Source organism: Porites lutea, chromosome 8 (assembly GCF_958299795.1).
Source record: "Porites lutea chromosome 8, jaPorLute2.1, whole genome shotgun sequence".
Classification (NCBI taxonomy): Eukaryota; Metazoa; Cnidaria; class Anthozoa; order Scleractinia; family Poritidae; genus Porites; species Porites lutea.
The window spans coordinates 30,690,672-30,704,972 of record NC_133208.1 but is presented as its reverse complement, the minus strand read 5'-3'; the positions used below and the strand labels follow the sequence as shown (position 1 = coordinate 30,704,972).

Sequence of the window (14,301 nt, the reverse complement as noted above, 5' to 3'; positions counted from 1 at the left end):
AGGGCTGACCTGGAAGACGCGTTGAATTGTGCCGCCATCCTTCAAAATATAATCTGGCGCCGTTTCAGGAGACAATTTCCTCTTCCATCCAGATTTACTTGGTATATGTGTTTGCAAGAATCTTCAGACAAAGAATTGGGTATACACTGATTCGAATGGCTTGGCGATACTAAGTGCTTAAGTCTACTTACCGATTACAACATGTTTTGGAAGTATTGAGAAGCGCGCCAAACGAGGTTGTCACAGCGTTCTCGAGCGAACACGGCGCGACCTGGATTGATAAAATTATTATTACATGCAGCTATCATGCCAGTGATTTCTCCTTTCGTCGCATAGTGAATAGTTTGTGAGCACATCCTCGACTCTCGAAACATTTGTCTTGCGCCGCTATAGAAGTTGCTTCTCCCGCGAACCATAGGTAGATTTCCCGCCTAACATAATGTTTGATAATTTATGCAAAAGTTGACCTCGTGAAAGTCAGCAGTGCATTAATCGACTCAAAAATAAACAGACTTCCTACAGGGTTTTGAACACGGTTTTTAATTAAAGTACTTTACGAGCGCTGCGGTAGTTGACCGCAAAAGTGTTACGGTGATGGATACTCAACTGGATGATTACGTCACTTCATAGCAACCAGACGGTACGAATTTTTTAACTTCCGGAGCGCTGAGGTTCGTAGTGCTGAATTCTCTTCTAACTCCTCCTTTTTAAAAAATTCAGAGTTTCATGCCTGTTAGTTGCCCTGAGTAGCGATATAACCTTCCTTGCCCGAGTAGTATGCTAGTATGGGGGGGGGGGGGGGGGGGGGGAGGGGGGTACTCTCGCGAATTTTGGATAGGGGTGTGCGGCGAAGGTTCGTGAACCCTTCCCCTATTTAAGGACTAAGACAGCGGAAACTGATACCCTTTTTAAGGCCGAAAGCCGAAAAATGACATCCTATTCAAGGAAAAAACAAATTTATTAATGGCATGAAAAGGAAAACTTTATTCCTTCTTTGTAACATTGGATGTATAGCATCAAGCATAAAATACTAGAATAGGCCTAGTTTAAAAAAAAAAATGTTCGTTTAGGCGGGCGTTTTCACTCCAGTATTAGATAATACAATTAAGCTACCCTATCTAAGGACCACACCAGGGACACAGGAACAAAAGGGTCAAAAAAGATACAAACATTAACCACAAAGGACTGAAAAGGACCGCAAACGAATATGCCGGAAAACGTAGGATCTATAAAGACCTGATTAGCAAAAATGAAAAGTAGACATATTAAATTCTGCAAGCAGAATACTGCAGTTCAAGTGTCAAGTTAGGCCATACTGACGAGCCCCAACGAGGGCGAAACAGCTGTCTATGGCTACAATCCCGCTCTTTTTTGAGTTATTTCGCTGTCCTGTTGATGTCTTGCAGAGTTAATTTTCACGTAGTACGATCAGCATTGCAGTATTCTGCTTGCAGAATTTAATATGTCTCCTTTTCATTTTTGCTGATCAGGTCTTTATAGATCCTACGTTTTCCGGCATACTCGTTTGCGGTCCTTTGCAGTCCTTTGTGGTTAATGTTTGTACTTTATGTATTCTGGGGCCGTAGATCTTTTATAGATCCGATATGCCGTAATTTTTGCATGGTTTTGTCCATGTGTTTAAGGTTAGTTTTGGCCAACTATTTATTTTCTCTGCGAGACATCAACTTGACACTTGGACTCTTGCCCCCCAGAAGACATGTGGTATGGCGTGATTCTGTGGGTATTGAGGGTTCTAGGTCAGAGCTTAAATCAGAGTGCGCGGATATTTTGCACCAGAGCTTTCTGGTTGTTACGCCATACTGACGAGCCCCAACGAGGGCGAAACAGCTGTCTATGGCTACAATCCCGCTCTGTTTTGATTTCTTTCTGTGTCGTGTTGATGTCTTGCAGAGTTAATTTTCACGTAGTACGATCAGCATTGCAGTGTTCTGCTTGCAGAATCAAAAAAGATACCCTATTTAAGGACCGAGAACCTCAAAAACTATACCCTATTCCGCGGCACGTACCTATATAGCCCATATATGGGAGTACCCCCCCCCCCCCCCCCCCGGGGCTTTCCCTCTTCACATGACACTGACTTTGGGAAGAATAGACTGCGGAACAGCTAAAGGAATGTTTGTGTGTGAGGCAAGGAGTTAAGACAACTGCCTTCATGCTAGTCCGCTTTCTGTTTCTCTCAGTTTTACCTTCCTAAAGCTGTTTTTGTATACATAGTCCGTAGTCCGCGTTTTATATACCTAGTCCGTGTTTATACTCAATCCGGAGTCTGCATTTTATACCTAGTCCGTCTCAGGAGCCGATTATTACTTGTCCTTGTTTTATACCTAGTCCACAGTTAGGCTTTGGAAGATTGTGCTCGAAAAAAAAGCATATTATACTTTTAGCACTGCTCATATTTTTTAGAAATTATGCCAGAATTATGCTACTTTCTGAAAATTATGCTCTCTGTCACCGAAATTATGCTACTTAGATTTTCCACTGATTTTAAGGAAAATAAAGATCATCAGTAGCTTAACTCTATCAATTTTGACTTTAATGAACATTCATATAGTCCACCTTCCAGTCTTACAGTCTTTTGCATCGCAAATACGCATGTGCGCACATGATCTCGCTTTTTTGTCACTTTTAACTTCTTTTTGCCTGCGACATGTTTTTGGGAAGCCAAGTGGTTTTAGAGAATGCTCTTTTTAGAGCTCAATATCTCCTTACTCCCATTGCAAAAAAGTTTTCCACCTCGAAGACACAAATTTTTCCCTGAGAATTCTTCGATTCGATCACAAGGACTCATGTTCTTTGGATCTGAGTTACATCTTTCCTTGTACTTTCCGGTATTACTTTTAGGAACACGTTATCTAGAGATTAAAGCTCTCGGTAGGGCACTGGAAGTGGTGGAAGTGGATGTACTTGGGGACGACGCTCTCTCTGATCTGGGGGGCCGAGCCGCCGAGCCATTAGCGTGGTGGCCTGAGTCTCAGTCTTACCCACAGGGTGACCTCTGCCGCCTGCCGGACCATGTTTGACCATGGGCCTTAGCACAGACCTCAATATTTTCCAAAAACAATACAGAAATAAAATACAAACTGAATTATTCTAGAGCTATGATGGGTTTTTTTGTTTTCAACGCATAAAAGCTCGGATTATGCTAGCAGTGATAAACTGAAATAAAAGCTTGAAATAATGCTCGTTTTGCTGAATTATGCTTAAAATTATGCTAGCACAATCTACCAAAGCCTATCCGCAGTCCATGTTTCGCAGTCCTTGTTTTACACTGAGCGGCCAGTACTGCGTGACGGCCGGTAAAAGTTTAACTACACAATCTCACCACGTGATAGCAGCGCCCTATCGCAATATAGTCACGCGCAGCGCATCAGAACTCAGTTCAGGCTGACATGGCGAAAACGGCAAATACATTTTTTTAAAACATATCATTGAAGGGAAGATAGCGATATGGCAGAATTGTTTGATAGCTGCTTTTCATGCAAGAAAAAGGAGGTGGGATCTTTGCTTGCAAACACTATTTATTGTTTTCAGGGGCACCATCGACGGTTTCCTCCTAAATACATTGAAAACACTTTTTAGCCTATCCAGTGTACTTTTAGGTCTCTAGAAATGCATTCTAAGCGGCTCTGTAAAAATTTTTATCTCCTCGGTCATTCTAGGTCAACTTGAGTCTTTTCGAAATTACAAGGCATGACAAGGGCTTAAGTATTATTTTCCCGAAAATTTTAGATTCAATTTGACGTGTTACGAAAGTGAGGCATTTTCTAAATAATTGTTGAGATTTAACCTTTTCCCGGGAATTCTTGGGAATCATTTCGCAGGGGTGTCAAGAGGGTATTCCACTCCGATGGGCGTGAAGTTTGACTTCAGACTCGTTTGACATGAAGCGTGACTTAAGCTTTGTCAACACCAGTAATTTTCTTTTTATCAACAAAGGTAAAAACAGAATTGTAATTTTTGGAACTGATGCTAGGCTTTCTAAAGCTACTGACACAGTAGTTATCAAAATAGGTGATTATGAAATTAATAGAGTTTATGATTTTAAGTATTTAGGCATCGTTCTTGATGATAGTCTTACGTGGAAAGACCATGTTCGTTATGTTATTTCTAAGGTTGGTAAAAGAGTTGGTGTCTTAGGGCGCCTTAGAAGGAATATCACTATACATGCAGCTTTCGAGATGTATAATTCATTAATTTTGCCCATTTTTGATTATTGCGATGTTGTTTGGTCCAGCTGCAATAAAGCAGATTTGGAAAGTCTTGAATCTTTGCAAAGGCGGGCCTCGAAAATTATAGTTAAATCTAAATGTGGTACAACATCCACCGACTATCTTAAATTTCAGAGTTTAGAAGATCGCCGTAACGCTCATATTTTAGGTTTAGTGAAGAGGTGTTTAAATAATAATGTACCACAGTTTTTAAAGAATTATTTTAAGTTGAATAAGGAAGTTATTTCAAGAGAAACAAGAAGAAGCAATTTTATATAGGTTCCTGCAGTAAGAACTGAGACCGCCAAGAAAAGTTTTTATTATAATGGCTCAGTTGTGTATAATAATTATTTAGTAAATAAGAATTAGTTTTAATTGTTATACTGTACTATTTTTAACTTATAGTTACTTAGTTTCTTATTATTCATTTTGAACTTTTTTATAAGTCTTAATTTAGGGCTCCTATTGATAACAGATATACTTTTTAAGTATTCTGAAGGGATTACCCTAGTTAAATAAAGGTTTACTACTACTACCATACCGGAGATCTTTTTATTTCTACATGAAAACTTCTCCGGCCTGGTATCAGAAGAGACGACGCAGAAATGGAACAAGTCCTGCACGGCAAGTCTACACAACCGATCGAGCCTCGTACCGGGTAGTGGAACAGAAACCCGTCGGTGGCAGGGGCATCCGATGTGTGACAATCTACTCTGCTCGCCCCGGTACAGAAACCATGCCGAAATCTGTTCTCTCTTGACAGATTTTATGCCATCTTATTCTAAAAAAAATCTTCGAAATATTTCGACAATTAAAGGACAACTGAGCGTATATTAAGTTTTCAGTCTCACCCTCCTATCAAAGCAAGATCCTATAACAGAGTTGACCAGACTTAGATTTGATATCCTAACTTGGGGAGAGGGGAGGGGGGTACTCCCTTAGCTATATATGTATGTACCGACCCATCGGTTTGGGTTTTTGCGCCGTTTTGGTCTGAAAACGGGTATACATTTTGACCGTTTTGGTCTGGAATCGGGCATGGTTTTGAGGGAACTACGGGAGTGTATGAACGTATTTATCGTTTCAATTGCAAAAGAGTAAGAAGGAAACTGAGAAATATGCGAATTCGAAATAGATTTGAAGAATTTTCTTGTTTGCGCCCTAATCTAAGTACTAAAAGCATAACTTCTGCCTAAAAGCCAGGTCTGAAAACGGGTATGGATTTTAACGGTCTGGTCTGAAAACTGGTGCAGAAAATTGCATTTTTTTGGTCTGAATTAGGGTCAAGAATTCCCAGGAGTACTCCCCCCCCCCCCCCCCGTATCCTTAACAGGTTGAGCAGTTTGATTGTTTTTTTTTTTAGGATTAGTAGGGTAAAGGTTTCGCTGGTTCGAGTATTCGATCATCGGTCCTGGATCAGGGGAGCCATCAAAGCTTTCCGAGTATGTTCATACGGCCTTCTGAGTTCACTTCATGATAAAGGCTGAACACTGCACGCACTCAAGCTTGAAATAAATGCAAGTTGAAAAGCGATATTTCCGTCAACTTTTGTTTGAGATCACGTCCATTAAGATGAATATGATATAAAAAGGCTCTGTGGTTGGCCACTCAAACAAGGTCACGCAAAATCGGTCATTGTTGCCGCAGGCACGAACTTAGTGCTGGTGTATTCCCTACAAGATTTGTTCGGAAACCGTTTCAATTTAGCTGTTATTTCAGCTACAGAGATACAGTTACTGCCATTTGAAACTGTTTAATTTTTCCGTAAAATCATCAACAGGAAACTGATCCATTGGAAGTTATCGAACCTCACGCAATAATAGTGGTATCTTATTTGATTATTCGTGAAGATCCGTTGCAAGGGCTTCAGCGAGCAAGACTGTGATTCAATTGTTTAGAGACAGAATCTGTTAACGAGTTCTACTTCGCCTTTTCATCAAAATGGCCTTAGATCTGATGAATTCTTATACGGGTGTAGGAAAGTCAACCATGGGCTCATTTCGTGAGAAAATGAGCAAGTTAAAACAAGAGGTAAGGGAAACAGAGGAGAAAACTAAAAGGTGCAAAGAAGAGACACTGGCAGCGAGATGGAGGGAACATAACGCCAAGCTGCAAATGAAGGCGATGTCCGAGAGAATGAGCGAAATCGAAGAGCAAATTAGAAAGGTAGAGACTCGGATTGACTACCAAAATGGTAGAAGAAAAGAGGTTGCCGAAAAGTCTCGCGAAAACTTTCGAGTTAGGAACGACTTGGAAGGATCTAGCATCAACTTAAAGCAAATGATGCGTGACCTTGAAGAGGCCCAGCAACATACACTCGAAGTAAAGAAAATGAAAAGAGGCTTGCAAAAAGTGGTGGCTATTTTAGAGCCGAAAATAGAGAAAGCAGAACGGCGGGAGCAGAAGGCCTTAGATCGAGCTTTCCTGATTAGCCAAAAGCTTACAGTGCATCGCTACTTAGCGGAGAAGAGACCGGAAGGATTGCCACTTCCAGATGAAGAGATGAAGGCCCCAATGTCGGATCAGGAGGCTAAAATCATGAACATAAGAGGGAAGATTAAAGGTGCAGTTTTGCGGCGAAGAGAATTCGAGAAGAAGAAAGTTGCTCTGGAGAGAAAGATGGAAGTCATGCAACAGGCCACGGATAACTACAAGAGACGAATTCTTGATTTTCAAGTTAGCAAACGGGAATTGCTAAGCTCGAACTTCTACTGACAGAACTCGCTTTCCTTACTTAAGAAAGAAATTGGCCGATTATCCATCATTGAGGCACAGAAAAAGCCGGGGTATTAAAGGCCCAAATTTTGCGAAGAAAGCTTTTTCCTCAATTTTTGATGCCATCTCATCTCTCTCTATCTTCGATCTCTGTTTGTTCAGGATTATCATTAATCGAAGTAAGTTCTGTCCATGTTTAGCTTCAATTGACCAAGGCAAGTGATTAATTCATTTTGACAGCATCGAACTAAGAACTTCTTTGTCTTTATGGTTCGTTTTCAGTTTTGTTCTTTTTAATTAATTGCTGTTGAATTTATTCCCGAATGCCTACGTAACCAACTCCAAACAGTAAACACTGGAGTGACCTGTTGCTCGTGTGAGTCAAAGCGGCATGTTAATAGATGTGAAAGCTGAAAAAAGAAAGAAAGAATAATTATGTTATTTTCACGACGTAAAAAAAGAACCCCAGTTAAAAAGGCTAAACTAAGCAAAATAAAATAAGGCAAAAAAAAAAAACAAACAATCCGTCTGATGTAGTCGGTTTTAGCGTGACCGCGTCTTATGAATAAAGCCAACTTAACGCTTGTCTGAGTTTCTGGCACGTGCCTGTAGATTAAGTCAGAGTACGAGGTCCCATAATTAGTGTCCGATCACGATACACTACTTTCTCGTTGGACTATTTCCTGGTTTATACTTGACAAAAAAAAGGCTATTTCAATGGATCACCCTACAGCTGACCCTAGCTTCGTAATATCGATCGCATAAGAATATAAATCGTCAATGTGATATGAATGGATCACTAGACTGCCGGCGGATCTGATCGTAAGATCGGTACGGGATCTTCTTGTACAAGGCCGCGAAAGAACGCGCGAGCGAGCGGCGAAGCGCTTGCTTAATCACGTGACCTAATTACCATACATGGCAAGAAGATGATGTCGAACGTTTGGTCTGAAAACACTCAAAATTCAACTTATTGTGTCGTCAAGATACATGTGGTAGAAGTCACAACCGTAACATGAAATTAAGTTAAGGTTTGGAAATGGGATCCTAATATGTTACCTTTCCGATGCGATCTATTACTTGGAAAACCTTGAAATGTGTTCAAAAAATTTTAATAAATTGAGACGTTTCTCAACAATTCATTTCGCCTGAAACGTATTTCATATACACCCAGACTCTTCAGTCGAAGTCGGTGGTTATTATTAGTTATAAAAAACGATCAGAAACCCGCTCGGGATTTTTGATCGTACTTTGCAGTGTCTCTTAAAAGTAGATCATACTGAGTGTTGTCATGAATCCGTTCATTCAATTTTCTCTTCACAAGTGTTGGCATATATGTAACGGATGAATAATTTTATGGTCCTAACTCTAAAACAACAGGAAAAAGTAGTCTGATTACCTTGTTGCCAGTCTTCTTATAATTCAAGTCATTTTGAAAATCAAGGTCAATCCACCATCATGACAACCGATCTAATTTAAATGCCGAATTGATTGGCCCTTCCCCCTCCTGCTTTGAAGGAAGTTTGAAAAACTTTAAAACTTAATTTATAGCACTATTCATTCTGTTCCGTAGCTATAACATAGAAATCGCTTTCCTAACAAGTGGTATAAGGTTTGGATTTCACCTTATGTTGCGATCTTTTGCAAAGAATCCGTGTTAAAAACAACTGATTCAGAGCTTGTTTTTTGGACCCTGTTCTGATTAAGGTTATGCAAATCATATCATACCATACCATATCTCGTTTTTTGTTTGCAGTGAAACGATTAAAACTTTAAGGAAATAAGCGATCTTTGCATGTCGATAATTCTGCTTTGACCGCTAGTCCAGTGGGGCCTCTAAAATAAGTCAGGAATTTGAACCCAAAGATAACAAACAAGTGGTTCTAAATATTGAGGTTACCGTAGTGACCTGGTCAAGTCCTATTGCATAAAAATGCATCTTGGAAGCAAATTTTATCGTGTTTCCAGACAGGTTTCATGTCCAGAAGGGCAGCTGTTTTCGAAAAGAAGGTTTTTAAGGTTTAATCTTTTTTTTAAGGTTATCCCGTAGTCGTTTTAAGCCATAACGTGCAACATGCATGCATCCAAGGTGCTTGTCCCTGGATTATTCTTCAGACGTCAGTCATCATTGTTGCATCAACTCAAATGCCTGCTATTGGATTCCAGCCCACGGAATTAATAACCCCTTGTGATTGAGCGCACAGTTACCATTTCTTCACAGCTATTGCCTCTTGAAGATATATTTTTTAACCATTTTGTTGATGAGGGGCCCTGCTTTTCTGCTGGTTTCTGCTATCTTCGTATTTTTCGGCTCAGTCAAAGGTATGGATTTCTTCTAGTTCTTCTATTTTTTTTAATTAATCAAAATATATACAGCTGGCGAAATTTGTTTATAACACGTTCAAAAGTTAAAGTTGATATTCCAAAGTAACAGTTCTTGCAAAAACGGATGATTTTGGCCATATTTTTTTACAAAAAAATCACAAGAAATTTGGTAAAAAAAAATGACCTATTTGCGCTAAATTTTGAAACAGTGAAACGTTTTTCGTCGCAATTTAACTTTGACTGCTTTTATTCTGCCAAACACTGCATTATTGCGTAAGGTTAAGAAAAAGGAATCTTATGAAATCTTGCAAATACTGGTCGGATTTATATATTCTTTAAAACTGGAAATGAAGGCACTCAAATTAAATATAATTGCCAACACATTATCAGGTCAATAATGCCCCTAAATGAGAATTATTGACTAAAACCATGGATAGTTTTTTTTTTTTTTTTTTGGAGCTGAAATGCCTTAAAGGAATCCTCTTTGCCAAAAATTTAACAATCTGTCAAAAATATCAATATTTTCAGTCAGTATATTTTTCCTATTAGTATAAAAAGTTGAAATTGGAAATTTTCAGGCAAATCTGGTTAAAAGATTCCATATTCCTTAGCATAAGCTTGTTAAAAGGAATTGTCGCAAACCAGATGGAAATTTCCATGTTCCTTGTGACGAAGTTGGCTACAAGGAACATGGAAATTTACATGTTACTCGTCGCGACGAAGCTGCTTAAAAGGAACGTGCAAATGTCCATGTTCCTCGCAAAAAGGCCCATTAATAGGTACTTGAAATTAATCCACCGTACGCCAGAGCTTACTAAGATGATTAATCAGGGGCATAGCATCCTTTACGCAACAACGCACGTGCGTACTTGAGAAATTGAGAGGATTTTTTTAAAGATTTTCTGCTAGAAGTAAAAGCTATTTGTAGTTCCTATCTGTCTCGCTTTATTCCACATTGTTTTTACACGTAAAATACAACAGTTGAGCTGTGGTGGAATGTGACAGATTTGAAACATTCTTGAAATGTTTGCCTTCAGGCGATCCCACAATACATTGTGTACTCATCAAAATCGAAAAAAAAAAATTACCTTGACTGATTATCATCCTTTTAAGATTTGTCTGGAAAGTTTTCCCATTCAAAAGCCTTTCATTTTTATAGTTTTTTTTTTCTCTCTCTCTCTCTCTCCGTAAATGTCGAAAAAGTCTATCAAAGACTACCTTAATGTCGCTCAACTGGAAAAACATGAACCAAAGCATGCCGAAGATAATCCACGTAAGCTAAAGCAAACTACTAGGTGCACGTTTGTGGTATCCACAAGAATTTTGCAGGAAATTTACTCCTTCACGACAGATGTAGTATTTTTTTTTTTCAATGACAATTAAAACTTTAGAGATATTCAGAACAACTGAAAATAAATAAATGCTAACTATCTGATGTTTGTTCCTTTCCCTTGTTCATGATCGAAACGAGGCTGAAAAACTTAAAACGTCAGCAAAGGACTAAGCGTGGGGAAAATTTTCACAAACATGCAGGTGCCGCAATTCTTCCAACCGATGCTTTAAAAACTCCAAATTTCTGCACAAAAAAGGCGCCTCGCCTTGTGCTTGTAAACATTCCTGTACCAGCTCAACAAGGAACGTTTTAAAAGCTAGCTTTTCTTGATATCCGGCGTTCTATTGTAAACAAGCCTGTAGACCCTGTAAATTGTCAATTATGTATTAAAGGAAAGCGAAAACGTTATTTTGTACGAAGTTTTTAAGACCATATGGACCCGTGTGCGTACTTGTCAAAATGGTCACGCTACGCCCCTGATTTTGTTCCATGCTACCGCTGGAGCTTAAGCCCTTCAATAATTTTGTAATCATTTTTACCTAAGTATCTACGTCCAAAAGTGTTCTTCGTCGACTTATAAACTAGCCAGACAAACAAACAAATCTTAGTTAACCATTCTTCTGGATGTTTCCCTTATGACTAATTAATAACAACTTCATCTTGGTCTACTTCTGGATCCAATTCTGGCAGCACCTTTTTGCAAGTAGCGAACTTTTACGCATCCAAACTTTATAATTAGCATTAAGTACAAGAAACGTATCCAGATAGTGCATGTATAACCTCTTCACGCATCAGATCGATCCAGCAAAATTGAATGTCCTATTCACTACATCCACAAGGTGAAAACTGCAGAAAATTGCAGCTCTTTGTGAGAGGTCTTTTATTTTCTTTTAAGTTACGGGATTGCAAGGGCATTACGGGCGTTGCCGCGGGCCGCGAGAAAGGAGGGCGTAAACCCGACGTTTCTTTTTGCATAAAACCGTTTTTGTCTGCACGCCCTCACTTTCACTAAGAAATTGACGGATCTAAGAGATTAAAGGCGAACTGCAAGCAGTCTACTGTTCTATGCAACTTTTTTTTTTGGAAACGCCCAACTGAACAGTTAAATTAATTGAGGGTTCAGTAAAGGCCTCTTTATTGATTGGCGTTTTACGGACTGAGGTGAAATCATTGCATACATGTAAAATCGACAGAAACGCGTTTTTGTTTTGCCAATCAAAGGCAAAAACTCACCGTCCTGATTGCCTCTTAAGCTGTCAGGAAATCGCATGTAACATCGCACGCACCGCCTTTAGTACAGTGTGTACAAATAACACCAAAAACGAGGACAAATTATGGCCCGTACACTACATCAGGCCCGTAGCTGCTTTTTTTTTCGGGAGGTGCGATCCAAGAAGGAGACGGACTAAATGAGACCGGAGACACAAGTCTCTTGAAGGGGAAACTAAGTTGTCTAAGGCTGCATTACGAGCGTTTTAAATTTTGAAAAACATGGGTATTTATCAAACTTTTAAAGTTCAAAAGAGAAAGAGACTATTTACTTTATTTTACAATTTTTGCAGTGAGAATGACAAGATCCATGTCCCTATTTAAAAACAAAAAAACAAAAAAACAAACAAAAATAGAAAGAAAGTTGTAACACCGTATTCTTCGCTATATTAGGTTTGGTGTGTGTGAAGCTCAAGCCTCCTTGGTTGGGTGGCTCTTGAGAAACAGATCAACGACTTCTTTCAGATCAATGTATATGTTAGATAATGGATGAGTATGCTTCTCTTGTGCCGCGAATATTACTTTTTGGACACAGATATTTTAAACTATCCTCAGATATTTCCCAGCAGATATTTTAAACTATCCTCAAAGACAAGGGGCCACACAAAAAGGAGCAATGCATACCTTTAAGTCCTTAGCCTGTGTAGCAAGCCGGTTTCCGTTCATTTGGTTTCGGAGAAAAGAAAGTCGACCAATAAATGGGATTTTCGGTTTTGGCCGTGAGGTCTCGCACGTACTGTCCAACAAGATCCGTTAGCTCCACAAGTCTCCAAACCTAGAAAGTCAAAAAATAAAGCGAGGGATTTATTGTCATCAATCCCTCCTTTGTAAGTCTGTCCCCCCGCGCGCCCTTGACCCCTTCTTACCAAATAGCGTCAGCATATGATAAACCCGCTTGTTTATGGTACTATATCAAGTATTGTCAGTCACGGTTTCATTAATGACCCCGGCGAACTTAGGTAAATAAATAAACAACACACGCCGGCTTTCACACAACTTTTTCTTGCTTTAATTTTCTTTTTTTTTTTTCTTTTTTTCTTACCATTTTTTCTCTTTTTGTTGTCAGGAATTGAAAAGGGAAAAATTTACGTAACTGGGGGATGCCAATACGTGTCATTTCGCAACAGTTTCACCAGCGGAACACCTGTAAGAGTGTTCGTCTCAGTAAATCACGGAAACGAATCATTTGAAGTTCATAGTACTACTTTAGTGTGGGTTGAAGATGTGACAACGAGCCGTTTCAGAGCCTGTGTTGTGAGGGGAGACCCAGGATCTAATGGAAACATCACCATTGATTGGTTTGCATTCCAAGGTTCGCAGTCAGGAGTTGAACACGGCGAAACCAGATTTACCTTATTTACCACGGGTACAAAATGTAAAAAAGTCAAGTTCTATCAGGTAAAGTCAATGTTTGTTGAGTCGGCTGTTCAGTCGGGAGTAAAGGTCTGAATAAAAGGGTTCAGTACTACTTTAGTCTCTGAACCCTGCTCATTTTGCAAATATCGGTTTTTACAACTGTTCTGCTCTGCACCCTTGTGCATTTTTAATGTCGTAGTTTTAGGAGTAATCTCTGAAGCAATAAGATTTTAACTAAAAAATAATATGTCCAGCGGTTTATCTGAAATAGTGTTGGCTTTTCGCAGAAACAATGGAAAAGGAGAAAACGCAGTTCTTTGTTTCGGTGGCGATATGATGAGAAAAATATTAAAAACCAATGTAAAACATTAATCTCAATTTTATTTTAGGTCTTTTCATCAATTCCTAAAATTCAAGTGACTGTCAAACATGGAACCCTCGATCAAATGAAGGACGCAATGAATGTGTGGATAGAAAGCATTTCAAGAAGCCAATTTGAAGTTTGCTTGCGGGAGTCATGGACATTTGGTGGAGCTCATAACGGCCTTGTCGTGGTACATGTTACTTTAATTTTGAACGATTTTAATCCATTTTTTTAAATGATTGAAATACCCGTGTACAGTCGCCGCCTCTTCTCAGAACAGATCTCTCGGTTTGATTGCAATCAGCATATGCTCAAAGGGAATGCGTAGCCTATTATTGCGTATTATTGTTATTATTTTATATCATTATTATTCTTATTATACTACTACATGAGAAATTTCTGCAATTTGATTGGCTTAGAGCAGTGGCATTTCAGCTTTATTTGAAATACCTACATGTGAAAATTACAAACCTTTTGTGAGTAGTAGTATAAACAAATAATAGCATGATTTGTACGCGATATTTGGCATAAATACCACTTGTGATAATTCAAAATTGTCTCAAATTTCACTCCCTTAACGGCTCGTGAAATTTCGTATAACGTACAATTTTGAAATATCTTTCGTAGTATTTAAGCCAAATATCACTACAAATCATGCTATTACCTATACTTAGTAGTAGTAGTAGTAGTAGTAGCAGTAGTAGTATCAT

General features: G+C 39.0%; 2 protein-coding genes across 2 annotated transcripts in view; both read left to right on the top strand.

The window, feature by feature from the left end:
• The first annotated feature begins 5,856 nt into the window (after nt 1-5,856).
• On the top strand, nt 5,857-8,086 carry LOC140946041 (uncharacterized). Its single transcript, XM_073395109.1, has one exon. It carries the CDS (start codon nt 6,171-6,173, stop codon nt 6,942-6,944), a length of 774 nt encoding a protein of 257 aa, XP_073251210.1. The 5' UTR covers nt 5,857-6,170; the 3' UTR covers nt 6,945-8,086.
• Nucleotides 8,087-10,460: 2,374 nt separating this feature from the next.
• LOC140945528 (uncharacterized) overlaps nt 10,461-14,301 on the top strand; it is a 35,179-nt gene continuing 31,338 nt past the window's right edge. The window contains exons 1-3 of the mRNA XM_073394542.1: nt 10,461-10,542; nt 12,938-13,269; nt 13,617-13,781. Of these exons, the coding sequence (XP_073250643.1) occupies nt 10,461-10,542; nt 12,938-13,269; nt 13,617-13,781 (579 nt within the window). The remainder of the gene's footprint in view (nt 10,543-12,937; nt 13,270-13,616; nt 13,782-14,301) is intronic.